At 56.1% G+C, this 20,678-nt stretch overlaps 1 protein-coding gene across 6 annotated transcripts in view; it reads left to right on the forward strand.

Moving 5' to 3' along the window:
* The first annotated feature begins 266 nt into the window (after positions 1-266).
* The window catches only part of RASA4B (RAS p21 protein activator 4B), a 33,468-nt gene continuing 13,056 nt past the window's right edge, over positions 267-20,678 (forward strand). For 4 of the 6 annotated variants that reach the window (XM_025378996.1, XM_025378999.1, XM_025378995.1 and 1 more), the window contains exons 1-8: positions 267-401; positions 6,018-6,074; positions 7,736-7,849; positions 8,355-8,416; positions 10,572-10,701; positions 14,682-14,763; positions 16,662-16,793; positions 17,080-17,174. In XM_025378996.1, the coding sequence (XP_025234781.1) occupies positions 337-401; positions 6,018-6,074; positions 7,736-7,849; positions 8,355-8,416; positions 10,572-10,701; positions 14,682-14,763; positions 16,662-16,793; positions 17,080-17,174 (737 nt within the window). In that variant the 5' untranslated portion in view covers positions 267-336. Of the gene's footprint in view, positions 507-6,017; positions 6,075-7,735; positions 7,850-8,354; positions 8,417-10,571; positions 10,702-14,681; positions 14,764-16,661; positions 16,794-17,079; positions 17,175-20,678 lie in introns of all 6 variants that reach the window. The other 2 variants (XM_025379001.1, XM_025378998.1) reach the window with 2 other exon arrangements.

Below are 20,678 nucleotides of genomic sequence, written 5' to 3' on the forward strand. Positions count from 1 at the left end.
CCTCCAGGGGCGCCCCGCTGGAGCCACCGCGCGGGCAGTGCCCGCAGCCCGGCGAGCGTCAGCGCCTCCGCACAGGCCCCGCCCCTCACACCCCAGACGGCCAATGAGCGCCGCGGCCCCGGCAGGCCCCGCCCCGCTCCGGGGAATCCCGGTCGCGGATTGGCCGGCCCGGGAGCAGTGTACCCGCACATGGGGCGGGGGTGGGGTGAGCGGAGTGGCAGCGAAGCCCCGCCCCCGCCGCCCTCCCCGGCCCGCCCCCCGCGGAGCCCAGTTCAGCGCCCGCCGCCCGCCACCCCGGACCCCGGTGTCTGGCTCCCCACGAGCCGGGACCCCGCGATGGCCAAGCGCAGCTCGCTGTACATCCGCATCGTGGAGGGGAAGAACCTGCCCGCCAAGGACATGTGAGCGCGGCCAGGGGTGGGAGCCCCAACTTTCCGGGGAGGGGCACTGCCCCCCAGGACGCCTGACCTTTCCGGGGTCCACCCACAAGTAGAGCAGTGGAGAGGGTGCGGGAGTGCGGCCGCGGTGGGGGATCGGCGGGGAAAATGGGGACAGTGACATTTGCTGTGAGCACCAGACGGGGTGACAACCGAGGGGGGGCGGGAAAAGTGTCACCGAGGGCTGGGGGGCTGGGAACTAGGGAGGGGGGCGAGAATTTGTCAGCGATCCGCGGCTCACGAGGGGAAGGGGCTTTGATAAGACAGGAGCTGGAGCTGGGTGACGTGCCAGGGGAGACGTCTTGGTGATCTGCCCCTGGGGTGTGGTTGGAGGGGTGGGGTCCCCCTGCAAAGGAAGGGTCTTGATCAGTAGTTCCAGAGCCCTTAATGCCCCTGAGTGTGCACCTGAAGCACATGCTGAGGCCCAGGGGCTGTCCCCGGGCTTCCTGCTGTGCACTTGGGTAGGAGGGACTGGCATGAAAAGTGAGAACAGGTCAGGAGGACAGGACAGGTGCAGGACTGTGGGGGAGGGAAGGAGAGTAGTAACTGTCTCTTGTGCCTTGGGCTTTACACCTGAGCCATCCCGTTAATCCTCGCAACCACCCAGAAAGGCGGTTCTCACCGTTCCATTTTACAGATGAGAAAACTGAGGATCAGAGACGTGAAATACTGGCTCCAAGTGGCAGGCAGAGCAGGGTCTTGAGTCTAGGGCTTCTAACAGGCACTGACATCTGGGGATTCCCCTGGTCCCTGGCTCGATTTGGGGAGGTTTCAGGGGCCCCTCGTCCCACTCTTCTCAGTAGGTCCCAGGGCTGAGCTGCCTGACCCCTGGTCCCCCATCTTGGTCTTGCCACCACCTTCCTCATGTGCAGGGTTTCGGCAGCTCCCTGCTCCTCAAGCCTCAGTTTCCCCTCTTTAAACTAGGGGTTGAAATCCCTCTAGAGGAAGAGGGGGAAAGCTCAAAGGTCAAGGGGCACTGGCTGCCTGGAGGAGGAGGGTGGGAGGGGAGAAGGGGAGCCTGGAGGAAACAAGAGTCCAAAGTCTGCGGGGCTGCAGTTCCCCACCCCTGGGGCTCCTCCTCGGGGCGCCCCGGGCTCCTGGATGCAGAGAAGTGGTCAGCGTGGGCGAGGGGGTGGGGCGGGGTGTGAGGCAGGCACTCCGCTCACACATACGTATGGTGGCCCCTGCGAGCTTCCCAGCACGCTCAGCGCGCCACCACTGAGAGCAGCGCCAGTTCCAGGCCCCCTGGGTCTGATGAGGCCCAGCTCAGCAGTTACCATGACAATGGGGAAGGGAGGGCGGTGGGCAGCCCTAGGTGGGTTTCTGTGCTTGGAGGCTTGGAGGGAGATGGAGTTGGGAGCTGCCAGTGAGGTGTGTGGGCTGGGAAGGCAGAGGACCTCTGAGAAGGGTCTCAGCCTCCAGGCCCAGCCTTTAAGCACCCTCCACCCCCTGCCACCACTGGCACTAGGAACTAGGTCATCTTGGCCTCTTCTGGCTGGTGACGGCTGGGAGGAGCAGCCCCTCCGTCTGTCGCCTCCCTCCTCATCCCCACAGCAGCTGGCCCTAGTGCCTGGCTCCAGGCTCTCTCCAGCCCAGGGCAGCGGAGCTCTTCTGGTATGCCCACCTGGGAGCCCAGTGCCTGGTTCCCTGCCCAGTGCTTTGCCTCTGAGCAAAGGGACTCCATCTACAGTGGAGGGTGCCTTGAAATCTCGCTCCTCACCCTGTCCCCCTGCCTGCCCTACTCACGTCTCCTTTGCAACCCCCCTATCTTCCCCTGTGGCTGGCATACACAACTCTGACCTATCAGCCACCTCTTAAACCATCCCATAAACAGTCCCTCACATTTGGGTTACTACCCTTCACATCTCTGCCTTCGCCCATGTGTGGGGACTTCTGTCTTCAAGCACTCCCATTCAGTCCTCCAGAAAACTCCCATTCATCCTTCAGGACCCCTCTCAAACTTCTCCTCTCCAAGGCATTCTCTGGTGTCCTTGGGCAGAGTTCCTGGCTCCTGGTCTCGCCCCCCAGCACTTTGGGTAGCAGGAGGAAGCCCCTGGTGTGGCAGGGACTGTGAGGGCAGGGACGGTGACTCATTAATCCTGGCACTAGGTCCATAGTAGGGGAGAATAAGAGGTGTTGAGGACTTCCCCCATTTAGTCCTCATCTTAGCTTTATAAGGTAGACGTCCTCAGTTTGTACATTGGGAAACTGAGGCTCAGGAAGTGAAAGTCATTTGCCAAGTTGATACAGAGGGTAGGTAGAGAAGTCAGGATTCAGATTGCCTTTGTCTACTGCCAACAGGCTGAAAATCCTAGCCTGCCCACGGCTGCAAGCTTGTGGCTGGGCTCGGTGAGACTGAGCCTCGGAAATCCTATGCAAAGCATTTGGCTGCAGAGTCGGGCAGGGGTTTGGAGATCATGGGAGGCCCTTACTGAGTACTGGAGTTTCCCTGTGCCTCACCAGTGCCCCGCCTATCTTCTGAGTGGCATCCTCTCCAGCCAGGGCTTGCATACTTCTGAGGATGGGGAGCTCACCACCTCTCATAGTGGCTGATCTTGACTGAGTCAGTTCCAAGGAGGGAACGGTCCTCACACAGCTGCCAGCTGCCTTCCTGCCACTTCTGCTCATGGGTTTTTGTTCCTCTAAAGGGCACAGAGCACAGCTGCATTCCCCATCACTGCTAGCTTTCAGAGCCTGCCTGTTCCTGCCCTGCCTCTTCCCACTGTCTCCCATCCCTGTGTACCTAGGCATGAGCCAAGTCTCACGATGACCAGTGACCCACTGCCTCCCACACCAAGTGGCCTTGGGGACTGGCCCAAGGCTATTTCAGGGTTTTCCCTGATCCTCCTCCCTCCACAGCCTAGAAACTGCCAAGGCCCTAAATATAGAGGACCCAAAAGTAGCCAGACAAGGCCAGTGGCGACTGGCTTGGGGAAGGAGAAATGAGAGAGGTGGGCAGCCTAGGGGCCTCACTAGCGAAGAAGGAACTGGGCATGGGTTCCAGCAACCCACTGGGGACCATGGTTGGGCCCAGGTCCTTAAATCTGGCCTCGACCTGCTCTCAATACCGTCCTCTTGCCCCCGCCCTCTGATGCAGCCACCCAGCTCTTCACAGTCCTTGCACACTGGGGTTTGGGTCCTGCTTCCAGGCCTTTGGAAGCAGTAGCAGCTCAGTAGTGGGGGACAGCCCAGGGAGGTCCCCTGTTGCCTCAGCCAGGACTGACCTCTCCCTGCCTCCTCTGAGCTCCTTGTATGGCTCCTGGATCCTGCAGCCCAGCCCAGTACCTGGGGTGCCCAGGGGCCTGATTGCTTAGCACCTGGAGTCCCCTGGCTTTGGGTTGATGGGACACAAGCTGGGGTATTCACAGGGGGCTCCCTGGAGGGGGCTTATTTTATTTTATTTTATTTTATTTTTTTATTTTATTATTTTTGAGACAGAGTCTTGCTCTGTTGCCCAGGCTGGAGTGCAGCAGCGCGATCTTGGCTCACTGCAACCTCCTTCTCCGGGGTTCAAGGGATTCTCCCGCCTCAGCCTCCCCAGTAGCTGGGATTACAGGTGCACACCACCACACTCGGCTAATTTTTGTATTTTTAGTAGAGACGGGGTTTCACCCTGTTGGCCAGGTTGGTCTCAAACTCCTGGCCTCACGTTATCTGCCTGCCTCGGCCTCCCAAAGTGCTGGGATTACAGGTGTGAGCCACCACGCCCGGCCAGGAGGAGGGGACTCTCGAATGATGGCAGGGGGAGGTTACAGGCACAGTTGCAGGCAGTGCTAACATGTACTGAGCACCTCCAAGACCTTCTCATATCATCTCAGGACCCAGGGAAGCTCCCTTGTGAGCCGGGATTACACTTCCCACTTTATAGGTAGAAAACTGAGTCTTGGTAGACATTTCCTGTCTGTGTCCAGGAGCTTCTGGAGCTGTTTGCCCCAAGTGCCTTCCTCTGCCGGAAGAGCCCCTTTTGAGAAGGGAAGCAGAGGTTGGAATTCCCCACCCTCCACCATAGAAACACACTTCCTTTTTATGGACACTCAGTGGAGGAACAGCTCTAGAGACAGCCTTCACTCCCCCACTTTACCCAGTACCAGCCTTAGGCCTGGCTGCAGGTCTTTCCCAGCTCCAGGAGGCCCCCAACACCTGAGACCCTTGGAACTGAGCGCAGGTTTGCATTCCCCCATCCCTCTTTCCCCAGATAGCTGTTATTCATTCATTCACCATCAGTTCATTCATTTGTCAGTTCATTCGGCAAACACTCACGGGCTGCCTGTCTTGTGCCAAGCCCTGTGGGGTCCCTAGGGACATAGGCATGCTCCCCGCCCCCAGGCAGCTCAGAGCAGGTGGGAGGCAGCTGATCACTACCAGGCTGGATGAAGTGGGCAAGGAGTGTGAGTCCAGGGACGCCTTTCGCCCCATCCCGCCCTGGGGCAAGGGAGGGCTCTGGCAGGGCTGAAGGCAGACTGGGCAGAAGGGACACCAGGAGCAAAGGCTCCAGGGAGATTAAGGGGCTAGACTTTGGTGTAGAGGGTAGGGGTCCCAGGAGCTTGCCTGGAGCTGTTGCTTGGAGCTGTTTTGGGGGGAGGCAGGGATGAGGTAGGAGGGCATAGAAAGGAGGAACATTCTATCCCCTGCCGGAGGAACAGCAGGTTTCCAGTAACTCCTCCCTCTGTCCCTCTCCGTCCCCTCCCTGTCTCTCCCTCTCTCTCTCACCCCCTCCCTCAGTCTCCCCCTCCCTCTTAACTCCCTCCCTCTTCCTCTCCTCCCTCTCTCCCCTTCCCTCTCACTCCCTCACTTAGTCACCCCCTCACTCAGTCTCCCCCTCCCTCTTACTCTCCTCCCCCTTACTCTCCTTCCTCTTACTCTCCTCCCTCTCTCCCCCTCCCTCCCTCACTCAGTCTCCTCCTCCCTTTTACTCTCCCCCTCTCCCCCTCCCTCTCTCCCCTTCCCTCTCTACCCTCTTCTCTCCCCACCTCTCTCCCCTTCCCTCTCACTTACCTCCCTCTCTCCCCCTCCCTCTCACCCCTTCCCTCTCACCCCCTAACTCAGTCTCCCCCTCCCTATCACCCGCTTCCCTCCCGCTTCCCTCTCTCTCCTCCTCGCTCTTCCCTGCCCCCGTCCCTCTCTCTCCTCCCTCTCAGCCCCCTCCCTCTGTCTCCTCTTCCCTCTTTCTCCCCTCCCTGTCCATCCCCTTCCCTCTCTGCCCCTCCCTCTGCCCCTCTCCCAGTCCCTCCCCCCCTCCTTCCCCCTCCTTTCTTCTCCTTTCTCTCTCTACCCATCCCTGTCTCTTCCCTCTCCTTCTCCCTCCCCCACAACTCTCCCTCCATCTACTCCCACCCCTGCCCGCGAAAGGGGAGCCCTGCCGCGGATTCCTGCCCTTCCCTCACCATCCGCTCCCGGGCTGAGGGCGGGGACCCGTGTTTGGCCCGAGGAGCCTGCGGTCTCCTAACCAGGATGCGAAGACTCAGCCTCCGCTCTCTTCCCCGCGCTCCTCCCGAGGTGCCGGGGAAGAGGGAGGAGCGTGCCGCGAGGCCCCGCCCCGCCCCTGCCCTCCAGCCCCGCCCCTGCCCTTCTGTCTTGCAGCACCGGCAGCAGCGACCCTTACTGCATCGTGAAGGTGGACAATGAGCCCATCATCAGGTACCGCCCCCACTCCCAGGACCCAGGGGCGCTCAGCCCCTCACGGACCTGCGCTCTCCCCGCAAAGGGGTGTGAATTTTGTTGTGAATTTTGTACGGAGATGGGAGGGGGCTTGGTGCACCTGGTCCTCTGCCTGGGATTCCCCACCTCACCCTGACATCCGAGCTAGGAGGGGAGAAAGACCTTCAAGGAACTGGCCTGGCCAAGGGCCTCTCGCCGGACTCTGTTCATCTTTGCAATCACCACAACCTCCGGGAGAGACAGATGCTGACGATTTGTAACAACAGCTCTCATTTATGGAGCCAGCCCTTTTCTAGCCCGTTTAGTTCTTGCAATTAGTGAGATACGATATCATTAGACCCCATTTACAGACTAGGAAACTAAGGCTCAGGGAGACTACCCTGTCCAAGGTCACAAGCCTAGTAAGTGGCAGAGCCACACTGGAGCCTAAGTCTGGCCTCCCGAGAGCCTAGCTCCCTTCCCCTCCCTGGTCCTGGCTCTAACTTGGGTCCTGTCCCCTGAGAGTCCCACAGTGATTATTCCTCGAGGCTGGGCACCCGCAGCCTGCACCCCGAAGAGCCACTTCCTCCGGATGTCCCTTCCTCCATGGTCCCCATGATCTCTGGGCAGGGTCTTTGCTGTCCTCTCCCTTCCTTCAATCAGGCTCCTGCTTCCAAGTTCATGGCCAGACCTGCCCTGCTGTTCTGCCCACCTGAGTGCCCGTGGCCTACTCGTAGCCAAGGCCACCAGACTCCCAGTCCTTCCCCACCTGCAAGCAGGCTCCCAGCCTTTCTCAAGGGTCTGCAAACCACAGACAGCAAGAGGGAGAGGGGTGTGATGGCACTGCTGTTCTTGATACAGAAGGGAAACAGGCCCTCGAGGTCAGATGACCTGTCTGAGAAGTGGTTGGCATGAGGTGGTCCCCTGAACTTTCATCTGGGTCCTTGGGGGCTTCAGCATCTCCCCACCCACTAGCCCGCTGAGTCCCATGAGTTGAAGGCTCTGATCCACAGGGGGTTGACCAGAGCTGGGTGAGGATGGGAGGCCAGGCTCAGCAATCGCCCTGAGGCAGGTATCCTGTGACCTGAGGCCAACACCTACCAACTGTGATCTCAGTTTCCCCAAATGTAAAACAACTGGAGAGGCTGGGCACGGTGGCTCACACCTGTCATCCAAACACTTTGGATGGCCGAGGCAGGCGGATCACCTGAGGTCAGGAGTTCGAGAGCAGCCTGGCCAACAGGGTGAAATCCCGTCTCTACTAAAATGGCAAAATTAGCTGGGCATGGTGGCAGGTGTCTGTAATCCCAGCTACTCAGGAGGCTGAGGCAGGGAGAATTGCTTGAACCTGGGAGGCAGAGGTTGCAGTGAGCCGAGATGATGCCACTGCACTCCAGCCTGGGCGACAGAGCGAGACTCTGTCTCAAAAAAAAAAAAGATAAATAAAATAAATAACAGCCAGAGAGAGGCAGCCCTATGCCCCATCCAGGGCAGAGAGGAAGGTCAGGGGGTAGTGACTGGTGGTGGACAGTAGGGTCTGACACAGGGGAAACACGTCAGCAGCAGAGCCAGTAGTTATAGGGGTAGGAGGAGATACAAGGAAGGTCCCAGTCCAGGGCCTAGGGGTGGCCTGGGCACCTGCTGAGGGTTCTCTCCTGCAGGACAGCCACCGTGTGGAAGACCCTGTGCCCCTTCTGGGGTGAAGAGTACCAAGTGCACCTGCCGCCCACCTTCCACACTGTGGCTTTCTACGTCATGGATGAGGATGCCCTCAGGTGAGCACCCCCCTCTCCAGCTGGGACCCAGACCTGGCCATCTGATTGCTCCCTGGCCCATTTCACCGCCAGGACTCCTGGGTCTCCTTTTTGGCATCCTCTTTGCAGCCTGGAGGGAAGCGGAGCCTGGGGGCCTGGGAGGACGAAAGGCTTATTCCTGTGGGTGTGCACATGTGTGGCTCCATGGTGCACGCACCATGTGTGCAGGCATGGGGGCGCAGGTGTGCATGGACTACACATGTGCGTGCAGGTGTGAGCTGTGAAATGGGCACCCAGAGAGCGTGAGCTTGGCATGTGCAGGCGTGTGATAGAAATGTCATAGAAACCTATCACATCCCCCTAGAAGGTCCAGAGCCCACAGCCTACAGAAGGGCCACAGGTCCATCTGGAAATGATGACAGTGTCCACCACCCTGCTCCCCCTCGGGGGTCCTGAACTTGGTGGGAGGTCCCAGAGGGCAGGTCCTGAAGCCCTACCCAGCTCTGACTCCATCTCCCTCCTCTAGCCGGGACGACGTTATCGGAAAGGTCTGCCTTCCAAGGGACACCCTGGCCTCTCACCCTAAGGGTAAGTTCTCCCTTTCCCTCCCGCACTGGTCTGCCCAGTCCCTGGCCTCCCTCTCACTCGGAGACCTCCCCTCTAGGCTCCATCTGGTCTCCAGCTCAAGGAAAGCCATTTCTACTCTCCCCAAAAGCCAGGGCCACGTTCTGTACTCCTGGCCTCTGTTCCTCAGCACGTCCCCAAACCTGGTTGTTACTGCGTCTTCCCTAGGGCAAAGAGGGGCTGCTACGGGTGGAATCTGAGGCCTCTGCTGGCAGAAGAAGGGGCCTCCTTACACTCCATTGCTGAAGCGTAGGGACCCTTTCTCCCAATGGAGCCAGCTCCTTCTGTAGCCCATGGGGTCGCCTCCACCTGGACCCTAGTACCACTGTGTCCTGAGTCTGAAGGGTTGGCCTGGAGCCAGTGCAGGCTGGAGATCCCTTTGAATTATTTATGGGATGCAGACATTGTTTGGTGTTATTGTTTTTAAAATTTTTATGTAGTTAAAAAAAAAAAAAAAAAAAGAGGCCGGGCGCAGTGGCTCACACCTGTAATCCCAGCACTTTGGGAGGCCGAGGCAGGCGGATCACCTGAGGTCAGGAGTTTAAGATCAGCCTGGCCAACATGGTAAAACCCTGTCTCTACTAAAAATACAAAAAATTAGCTGGATGTGGTGGTGGCTGCCTGTAATCCCAGCTACTCGGGAAGCTGAGGCAGGAGAATCGCTTGAACCTAGGAGGCGGAGGTTGCAGTGAGTCAGGATCACTCCATTGCACTCCAACCTGGATGACAAAGCGAGACTCCATCTCCGAAAGAAACATAGGGATGGGGGCCGGGCATGGTGGCTCACACCTGTAATCCCAGTGGCAATTCACTTGAGGTTAGGAGTTCAAGACCAGCCTGGTCAACATGGTGAAACACTGTCTCTACTAAAAATATAAAAATAACCTGGGCATGGTGGCGCTCACCTGTAATACTAGGGAGACTGAGACAGGAACATCTCTTGAACCTGGGAGGCAGAGGTTGCAGCGAGCCAAGATTGCGCCATTGCACTCCAGCCTGGGCAATAGAGGAAGACTCTGTCCCAAAAAAAAAAAAAAAAAGGAGATGGGTGTCTCACTCTGTTGCCTAGGCTGGTCTTGAACTCCTGGCTTTGATGGATCCTCCCACCTTGGCCTCCCCAAGTGCTAGAATTGCAGGTGTGAGCCACCATGCTCTGCCCAGACAGGATTTTGAGGGGTCAGCCCTGTGCCAGCCTCACTGTATGTGACCTTGGGCAGCTCTTGCCTTCTCTGGGCTCTCTGAGGGTTCAAAGCAGTTCTTGGATGCTATGGACTCTGCCATCAGAGCCTTTGTGTCCTGCTCGCTGGCCTCCCCCGGCACACACCTGCTCCTGTCTGTGAGGCTGGGCCAGGGATGGGGGCAGGGCGGAGGCACGTTCTGCTGACTCATGAGGCTTCTTGGCCCCTGCCAGGCCAAAGGCCTTTCCCACCTGCAGCCTTAGCCAGCGTCTCTGGGGTCTAGCGGCCCCAGTGAGGCTATTCCTCAGGGTGCCTTGTAGCTTCCCCATCCGGGCCTCAGACCCTCCTCCCAGCAGCCCTAGGGGAGGGCCACTCTCTTCCTGTTTTAAGATGGGGAATCTGGCTGGGTACAGCAGCCCACACTTATAATCCTAGCACCTTGGGAGGCTGAGGTGGGAGGATTGCTTGAGGTCAGGAGTTTGAGACCAGCCTGAGCAACATAGCAAGACTCCATCTTTTTTTTTTTTTTTTTTTTGAGATGGGGTCTTGCTCTGTCGCCCAGGCTGGAGTGCAGTGGCGCAATCTGTGTTCAAGCAATTCTCCTGCCTCAGCCTCCTGAGTAGCTGGGATTACAGGCATGTGCCACCACACCTGGCCCACAGAGTGAGACCCGGTCTCTAAAAACAACAGCAAAATGACACAATAGTGAGGGCACAGGCCCCAGGTCACTGACTTAGATTCTAATCCCAGCTCTTCCCACTGCTGCTGTTCACTTGCTGAGCCTCAGTTTCCCCATCTGTCATTGGGGATACCAGCCCCTGCTTCACGGGTGCCTAGAGGATTCCCAGGAGATTACAGAGGTGCCTCAAGGTGCCTGGTGGGGCTGAGGGTGGAGGGTGTGGGGGTTCAGGGCCGGGTCCGTGGCTGAGCTGACCCCACAGGTTTCAGCGGGTGGACCCACCTGACGGAGGTCGACCCCGATGAGGAGGTGCAGGGCGAGATCCACCTGCGGCTGGAAGTGCAGCCAGGGGCCCGGGCCTGCCGACTACGCTGCTCTGTGCTGGAGGCCAGGTGAGACTCAGGGGCCTGGGGGCGGACAGTGGGTCCCCTGCAACTAGAGAAACCCAATGAGGAAGCTGAGCCTCCCCTCACCCCACCCTACCTCCTGGTCCCAGAGCTGGCCACCTCCAATCAAAGCCTGCTCTCAAGAGAGAAGCTCGCCAGGCCCAGTGGCTCACACCTATAATCCCAGCACTTTGGGAGGCTGAGGTGGGTGGATCACCTGAGGCCAGGAGTTCAAGACCAGCCCGACCAACATGATGATACCCTTTCTCTACTAAAAATACAAAAATTGGCCAGGCGCGGTGGCTCACGCCTGTAATCCCAACACTTTGAGAGGCCAAGGCAGGTGGATCATGAGGTCAGGAGATCGAGACCATCCTGGCTAACACGGTGAAATCCGTCTCTACTAAAAATACAAAAAAAAAAAATTAGCGGGGCGTGGTGGCGGGCAGCTACTCGGGAGGCTGAGGCAGGAGAATGGCATGAACCCGGGAGGCGGAGCTTGCAGTGAGCCAAGATCGTGCCACTGCACTCCAGCCTGGGCGATAAAGCGGGACTCTATCTCAAAAAAAAATTTAACCGGGCATGGTGGCGGGCGCCTGTAATCCCAGCTACTCAGGAGGCTGAGGCAGGAGTCTTGAACCCAGGAGGTGGAGGTTGCAGTGAGCTGAGATGGCGCCACTGCACTCCAACCTGGGTGACAAGTGAGACTCCATCTCAAAAAGAGAAAAAGAAAAAGAGAATTCCGGGAGCTTTTCTGGACTTGAAGATGTTTCTTGGGTGATTTGCATTCAAGGTAATATGTCTCTTAAGGGAGAGTCTAATGTTCTCATGGAGGAACTGGAGCCATCAGAGAGGGGTGGAGTAGGGGGTACGGGTGAGGGGACCCAGAACTCTGATCACACAGCCTCAGTGCCCCAGTGCTAAGGCTGGCTTCCCTGTGTTTAACCCCAATGTGAACTTGGCCTGGTGGGAGTGTGTGTGTGGGTCAATGGGTCCCTTGTGGGGTTGGGGGGTGAAAAGATTTGCTGAAAATCTCCCAATGGGTAAAAATTGAGGGTTCCCCCAAGGAGAGACAGTGGTTTGGACGGTTCCATGGGCCTGAGTCACCTGTGACAGGGCCACCCCCCCAACCCACAGGGTATTTTTAGCTGCAGGCTGCACTCACGTCTGGGCCTGGGCCTGAGTCACACTCTGTCCATGCGAAGTGCCTTCCCTTCCGGCTCCAAACCCACCTCCCGGAGTCGCTCCCTGCCTGTGGGGCAGGAGGGTGGCCCCCAGCCAAGCAGCCCCTATGGAGCCAGTGTTCCCCCCACCCTTGAGGGGTCCCCCTGTCTAAGAGGAAGACTTCCCTGGGGCAGAGGAGGGGTGTGGGTCGGATGATACCCGTGTTGCTCACTCTGGCTTCCCAGGAGTTATTTTCTGTCCTGGGAAAATAGAAATGGATGGAAAATGGCTGGCCTTGGGAGTCTCAGCCACGCCCCCACACTTGCTCACTCTCTGGCCTCCGCCATTAATTCCCCCCCACCGCCCCGCCCCACCCCAACTCACCCGCTTCCTCCATCCTTATCCTTGCCTGGCACCAGGCTGTCTGGAGGACAAGCATGCACACGTGTGCACCCGCTCACGCACGTGGCCGGGCTCTGGGACCTCGGGGCCACTTCTCCCAGGCACCCCTCGTCACCCACGGAGATGGGAGGCCTGGCCCTCCCCTCTCTCCAGGAATCTCCTCTCTCCCATCCTCCGGGGCCACAGTGGTTGGCCTTCTCCTAGTGAGTCCTAGCAGAGGAAAGGAATGTCCAGGCCTCTCTCAGAGTGAGGGGACTTGTCCCCCGTTGTCCTCAGCAATGAGACTCCTGCTGGAATCCCAAGTCAGCCTAAGAAGGTCCATTTGCTGCAGAGGAAGAAAGAATATTTCCTCCTTATTTTTTCTGGGGAGATTCTCAATATTTCAATAAAACCTTGGGGTTTTTTTGTTTTGTTTTTTGTTTTTGAGACAGTCTCCCTCTGTCATCCAGGCTGGAGTGCAGTGGCCCCATTTCAGCTCACTGCAACCTCTGCCTTCTGGGTTCAAGCAATTCTCCTGCCTCAGCCTCCCTAGTAGCTGGAATTACAGGCGTGCACCACCACACCCCGCTAATTTTTTTGTGTTTTTAGTAGAGATGGGATTTCACCATGTTAGCTAGATAGACTGTTCTCAAACTCCTGATCTCAGGTGATCTGCCTACCTCGGCCTCCCAAAATGCTGGGATTACAGGCATGAGCCACCGTGTCTGGGCTGTTTCTTGTTGTTTTTTTTTTTTGTTTTTTGTTTTTTTGTTTTTTGTGACAGTCTGGCTCTGTGGCCCAGGCTGGAGTACAGTGGCGTTTTCTTGGCTCACTGAAACCTTCGCCGTCCTGGGTTCAAGTGATTCCTCTGCCTCAGCCTCCTGAGTAGCTGGGACTACAGGTGCATGCCACCACACCCAGCCCATTCTTTTGTATTTTTAGAGACAGGGCTTCACCATATTGGCCAGGCTGGTCTCGAACTCCTGACCTCACGTGATCCGCCTGCCTCAGCTTCCCAAAGTGCTGGGATTACATGAACAAGCCACTGCACCTAACCTCAACCTTGGGGTTTTATTAGACGGTTTTGAGGGGGAAAGAAAGGCAGGCATGAGAGGCTTAAAATATCGAAGACGAGTGGGCTTTGGTGTTCTTCCACAAAGAGTTCTAAGTAGGGAATACTGGCAGGGTGCAGTGGCTTATGCTGGTAATCCCAGTGCTTTGGGAAGCAGAGGCGGGAGGATCTCTTGAGGCCAGGAGTTCGAGACCAGCCTGGGCAACAGCAAGACCCTGTCTCTACAAAAAAATTAAAAAATTAGCCAGGTGTAGTGGGGCACACCTATAGTCCCAGCTACTTGGGAGGCTGATGTGGGAGGATTGCTTGAGCTCAGGAGGTGGAGGCTGCAGTGAGCTATGATTGCATCACTGTACTCCAGCCTGATCAACAGAGCAAGACCCTGTTGAAAGAAAGAAAGAAAGAAAGAGGAAGGAAGGAAGGAAGGAGGGAGGGAAGGAGGGAAGGAGGGAAAGGAAGAGAAGAGAGGAGAGGAGAGAAGAGAAGAGAGAAGAGAAGAGAAGAGGACGGGGTGTGGTGGCTCACACCTGTAATCCCAGCACTTTGGGAGGCGGGTGGATCACCTGAGGTCAGGAATTTGAGAGCAGCCTGGCCAACCTGATGAAACCCTGTCTCTACTAAAAATACAAAAATTAGCTAGGCATGGTGGTAGGCACCTGTAATCCCAGCTACTCAGGAGGCAGAGGTAGGAGAATCACTTGAACCCGGGAGGCGGAGGTTGCAGTGAGTCGAGATTGCGCCACTGCACTCCAGCCTGGGCGACAGAGCAAGACTCTGTCTCAAAAAAAAAAAAAAAAAAAAAAAAAGCTGGGGGTACCGTGACTAGACTAGGGCTGTGTAAAGACCCATCCATGGAGAAAAGGAAGGGCCGCCCATCAGGGCTGCACCTCACCCCTCCACCAAGTAGGACGACATTACTAGGGCAGACCTTCCGGAAGCACACTCTCTCCCTAAACCTGAGCCCAGTAGCAATTCACTTTTCCATTTTCCTGATGAGGAAACCGAGGCTTAGGGCAGCCCTGGGAACTGAGGGCCGGGAACATGGCCCCAGCAGTTCCCTGGCAGCACTCACACCGCCCCCCGCCACCCCCAGAGCAAGGTGCACCCACTGGCCTGCAGCCGCCTGGTGGGAAGGATCCATGGCCTCCACCTTGGGGGATTCTTGGCCACATGGGCGGCCCTGGGGAGAGATTCTTGGCTATGGGAGCAGGGCCCAGAAAGGCCAGAGGCGCACTGTCCACAATCAGCTTGCCAGGGACAGAATGTGCTCAGGCCTTTTGGCCACTGTGGTTACATAATGGTGGTGACAAGTGGGGGAAGGGGGGCTCAGGGACAAGTAGATGATCCAATCTTCCTCCACCCCCACCAGGGATCTGGCCCCAAAGGACCGCAATGGCGCATCTGATCCCTTCGTCCGAGTGCGCTACAAGGGCCGGACACAGGAGACCTCGGTGAGGAGGCCAGAGGGCAGGGAAGGGGCAGGAGGCTCAGAGGACCTGCCAGCCGTGCCCCCGTTGCTCACCTCACCATCTGCTCACCGTCGCCTGGGGGGACAGATTGGGGGCCACAGTCTTACAGAGGAGGCCCAGAGAAGGGGGCAACCTCTCTAGGGGACATAATAGGTCCCAGCCCCTCTGGGGCCAACTCCGCTCACTCCTGGCCATGCTTGGGGGTAAGGAGGGGATTGAGACAGCCCGAGTGGGGTTTATCTGAGAACACCCATGCTGCCTTCCCCACCCCCAGGAAACGTCCAGGGTTGGGGGGACCCAGTCCTGAGCAGGAAGGCACCAAGGTCTGGTTTCTCTGTGTAGTCGCTACTGTTTTTGTTTTGTGTTTTGTGGGGTTTTTTTGAGGCCAAGTCCCGCCCTGTCACCCAGGCTGGATGGACAGTGGCTAGATCTCAGCTCACTGCAGGCTCCGCCTTCCCAGTTCAAGGGATTCTCCTGCCTTAGCCACTGGAGTAGCTGGGATTACAGGCACACGCCACCACACCAGGCTAATTTCTTGTATTTTTAGTAGAGGTGGGGTTTCACCATGTTGGCGAGGCTAGTCTCGAACTCCTGGCCTCAAGTGATCCTCCCACCTTGGCTTCCCAAAGTGCTAGGATTACAGGCATGAGCCACCATGCCCAGCCCTGTGTGTGTGTATTTTTAAAAATATTTTATTTCCATAGGTTATTGGGGAACAGGTGGTGTTTGGTTACATACGTTCTTTAGGGGTGATTTGTGAGATTTTGGTGCACCCATCACCGAGCAGTATACACTGCACCCAATTTGTAGTCTTTTATCCCTCACCTCCTTCCCACCCTTCCCCCCATCGAGTCACCAAAGTCCATTGTGTCATTCTTATTATGCCTTTGCGTCCTCATAGCTTAGCTCCCACATAGGAGTGAGAACATACAATGTTTGGTTTCCCTTTCCTGAGTTACTACATTTAGAATAATAGCCTCTAATCCAATCCAGGTTGCTGTGAATGCCATTAATTCATTCCTTTTTTATGGCTGAGTAGTATTCCATCTTATATATACATACCACAGTTTCTTTATCCACTTGTTGATTGATGGACATTTGGGCTGGTTTCACATTTTCACAATTGCGAAGTGTGCTGCTATAAACATGCATGTGCAAGTATCTTGGCCAGGTGCAGTGGCTCACGCCTGTAATCCCAGCACTTTGGGAGGCCAAGGCTGGCAGATTGCTTGAGGCCAGGAGTTCAAGACCAGCCTGGCCAACATGGTAAAACCCCGTCTCTACTAAAAATACAAAAATTAGCTGGGCGTGGTGGTGGGCCCCTGAAATCCCAGCTACTTGGGAGGCTGAGGCAGGAGAATCGCTTGAACCTGGAAGGCGGAGATTGCAGTGAGCTGAGATCGCACCACTGCACTCCAGCCTGAGGGACAGAGTGAGACTCTGTCTCAAAAACAAAACAAAACAAACAAACAAACAAAAAACATGTGTGTGCAAGTATCTTTTTTGTGTAATGACTTCTCCTGTGGGTAGATACCCAGTAGTGGGATTGCTGAATCAAATGGTAGTTCTACTTTTAGTTAGTTAAGGAATCCCACTGTTTTCCATAGCGGTTGTACTAGTTCACATTCCCACCAGCAGAGTAGTACTGTTTTGCTGTGTGGCCTTGGATACGTCTCTTCCCCACCCTGGGCCTCAATTCTCCCCATCTGATAAATGGGTGGGAGCTTGGACAGGATGTCTTAACCTCTGCTGTGGCAGAGCCTCCAAGGCGAGGAGGCTGTGGGGAACCCAGGGGAGGTGTCTGGGGCAGCTCTGCCTTTTGCCCATCCTGGGGAGTCCAGCGGCATCAGCCTAACCCCCACCCACCCTCTTCTGGCCAGATCGTGAAGAAGTCATGCTACCCACGCTGGAATGAGACGTTTGAGTTTGAGCTGGAGGAGGGGGCCACGGAGGTGCTGTGCGTGGAGACCTGGGACTGGGACCTTGTCAGCCGAAACGACTTCCTGGGCAAAGTGAGCACCACCCCCAACCACTTCCTCCAGGCTGCACCTGCTGTCCTTTAGCACCTGGCTCCATTGCAGCCATCCCACCCTCAGGGACCTCCCTCCAGCTTCCCCAAAGAGGGACACTCAGGAAGCCTGGGACTACCCCCCACTGTCTGCCAGAACCAGCAACTTCCCCCCACCGCCACTGGCACTCAGGGACCCTTGGAAGGGGCCCCTCCCCACTAAGAATAGTAGTTGGCAAGGAGGAGACCTAAGCCTCCCAGCTCCAGGAAGACTGCCGCTATGTCCCCAGGTGGTGATCGACATCCAGAGACTGCAGGTGGCCCAGCCGGAGGAGAGCTGGTTCCGGCTGCAGCCTGACCAGACGAAGAGCCGGCGGCATGATGAGTAAGTGCGTGGGGCTGCGCAGCCGGCCTCAAGGGGTGGGGTGGGGGCTGAGATTTGGGAATTGGCTACAGGCAGGCAGGGCAGGGGTCTGCTCGGGGTGAGAGGTCAGGAGACACAGCTCCAGGGCGCCCTCAGCCCCTGCCCACCAGGCCAGCATCCTTCTCATCCAGGCTGGGCTCCACCTCCCACCGCCCCCTTTTTTTTTTCCCACAATCCCCCACTCAGCTCAGCTCTGTCCTTTTTTTTTTTTTTTTTTTTTTTTTTTTTGAGAGGGAGTCTTGCTCTATTGCCCAGGCTGGAGTGCAGTGACATAATCTTGGCTCACTGCAACCTCCACCTCCCGGGTTCCGGTGATTCTCCTGCCTCAGCCTCCCGGTTAACTGGGATTATAGCTGTGCACCACCACACCCAGCTAATTTTTGTATTTTTAGTAGAAACAGGGTTTCACCATGTTGGCCAAGCTGGTCTTGAACTCCTGACTTCAGGTGATCCACCCACCTCAGCCTCCCAACATGCTAGGATTACAGGCATGAGCCACTGCACCTGGCCAGCTCTGTCTTCTTAGCTCACAGGTTGTACAGGTCTCCTGCTTTCTGCTTTCTGGAAGTTTCTAAAACAAGTACTCAGACACTTCCCCTTTGAAAATTTCCCTACAGACCTCAGACCAGGGTTCAAGTCTCCAGAGTCAGTGTCCCTGAGCCATAGCTCCAACTCCCTCTGAAAGATTCTCAAGGAATAGGGTTGCCAGATAAAAGACGGGACACCCTTGGCCAGGAGCGGTGGCTCATGCCTGTAATCCCAGCTCTTTGGGAGGCCGAGATGGGAGGATCACTTGAGGCCAGGAGTTTGAGACCAGCCTGGCCAACATGGTGAAACTCTGTCTCTACAAAGAAATAAAAAATTAGGCCAGGCGCAGTGGCTTACGCCTGTAATCCCAGCACTTTGGGAGGCCAAGATGGGTGGATCACCTGAGGTCAGGAGTTTGAGACCAGCCTGGCCAACATGGTGAAACCCCGTCTCTACTAAAAATACAAAAATTAGCCAGGCGTGGTGGCGGGCGCCTGTAATCCTAGCTACTTGGGAGGCTGAGGCAGGGAGAATCGCTTGAACCCTGGAGGCGGAGGTTACAGTAAGCCGAGATCGTGCCATTGCACTCTAACCTGGGCAACAGAGCTAGACTCTCTAAAAAACACACACACACACACACACAGAACACCCAGTTAAAACTTAATTTTGAGTGGCCGGGCGCGGTGGCTCAAGCCTGTAATCCCAGCACTTTGGGAGGCCGAGACGGGCGGATCACGAGGTCAGGAGATCGAGACCATCCTGGCGAACACCGTGAAACCCCGTCTCTACTAAAAAATACAAAAAACTAGCCGGGCGAGGTGGCGGGTGCCTGTAGTCCCAGCTACTCGGGAGGCTGAGGCAGGAGAATGGCGTAAACCTGGGAGGCGGAGCTTGCAGTGAGCTGAGATCCGGCCACTGCACTCCAGCCCGGGGTACAGAGCGAGACTCCGTCTCAAAAAAAAAAAAAAAAAAAAAAAAAAAAAAACTTAATTTTGGATAAACAGTGAATACTTTTTTTTTTAAAGACAGATTCGCACTCTGTCACCCAGGCTGGAGTGCAGTGGCATGATCTTGGCTCACTGCAACCTCCACCTCCCAGGTTCAAGCAATTCTCGTGCCTCAGCCTCCAGAGTAGCTGGGATTACAGGTATGCGCCTGTACCACCAGTGCAGTAGTGATCATAGCTCACCGTAGCCTCCACCTCCTGGGTGTAAGCAATCCTCCCACCTCAACATCCCAGATAGCTAGGACCACCTCACCTGGCTAATTTTTTGTAGTTTTAATAGTGATGGGGTTCACCACGATGGCCAGGCTTGATGTTGAACTCCTGACCTGTGCCCAGCTGTGAATACTTTTTTAGTATAAGAATAACTGGGAAAAAAATAAATAAATAAATAACTGCTAGGCGTGATGGCTCACACCTGTAATCCCAACACTTTGGGAGGTTGAGGTGGGTGGATCACCTGAGGTCGGGAGTTCGAGACCAGCCTGGCCAACATGGTGAAACACCGTCTCTACTAAAAATACAAAAAATTAGCCTTGCGTGGTGGAGGGCACCTGTAATCCAAGCTACTTGGGAGGCTGAGGCAGGAGAATTGCTTGAACCCAGGAGACGGAGCTTGCAGTGAGCTGAGATTCCACCACTGCACTCCAGCCTGGGTGACAAGAGGGAAACTCCGTTTCAAGAAAATGGCTGGGCGTGGTGGCTCATGCCTGTAATCCCAGCACTTTGGGTGGCCGAGGCAGGTGGATCACGAGGTCAGGAGTTCGAGACTAGCCTGGCCAACATGGTGAAATCCTGTCTGTACTGAAAATACAAAAATTACCTGGATGTGGTGTCGGGCACCTCTAATCCCAGCTACTCGGAAGGCTGAGGATGGAGAATTGCTTGAACCTGGGTGGTGGAGGTTGCAGTGAGCCGAGATCGTGCCACTGCAGTCCAGCCTGGGTGACAGAGCAAGACTCCATCTCAGAAAAAAATAAAATAAAATAAAAAAATAACCATGCACTGTTTGAGACATACCTATACTAAAAATATTCAAATGTAGGCCAGGCACGATGGCTCCTGCGTGTAATAGCACTTTGGGAGGCCAAGGCAGGAGGATCGCTTGAGCCCAGGAGTTCAAGACCAGCCTGGGCAACATAGCAAGACCCCATCTCTAAAAAATAGTTAATAAGTAAATAAAATATTCACATTTAACTGGGTGTCTTGGATCATTCTGCTCAATCTGGCAGCCTGTCTAGGGAGCCCTCTGGCTTGTGTGCTGTGGCCCCACAGCCCTTGATGGTTCCGCTTTGTGTCTCTGTAGAAGGCCCCAGACACCCTTCCCCCCATTCCCATCCTTAACAAGGTAGGGGCAGGTGGACAGCCGTGTGTCCAGCACAAGGGCATTTCCATAGAACCAGCCAAGGCCCATCTTCCCATCTTCTTTTTTTTGAGACAGAGTCAGGCTGGAGTGCAGTGGTGTGATCCTGGCTCACTGCAACCTCTGCTTCCTGGGATGAAGCAATTCTCCTGCCTCAGTCTCCTGGGTAGCTGGGATTACAGGCACCTGCCACTATGCCTGGCTAATTTTTGTATTTTTTTTTTTTAGTAGAGATGGGGTTTTGCCATGTCCGCCAGGCTGGTCTCGAACTCCTGACCTCAAGCGATCTGCCTGCCTTGGCCTCCCAAAGTGCTGGGGTTATAGGCATGAGCCACTGTGCCAGTCCCAGGGGCCCATTTTAACACTGCTTCTGTGCCTGAGGCTCGTGCTGAGCAGAGGCAGTGGAAGACTTAGAGGATGTCATGCCTTGGTCCATACCCTCCTCTGTTCTGACCTTCTCTGTCAGAACAGGAAAGCTTGGAAGCTCAATCTAATGTGGCAAGTTGCAGGCTTGGGTCTCAGTTTCCCTATTAGGTTGTTATGAGGGTTGGAGATTTGCTTCTGCTGTAAA

The sequence above is a fragment of the Theropithecus gelada genome, chromosome 3 (genome assembly GCF_003255815.1).
Source record: "Theropithecus gelada isolate Dixy chromosome 3, Tgel_1.0, whole genome shotgun sequence".
In the NCBI taxonomy this organism is placed as follows: Eukaryota; Metazoa; Chordata; class Mammalia; order Primates; family Cercopithecidae; genus Theropithecus; species Theropithecus gelada.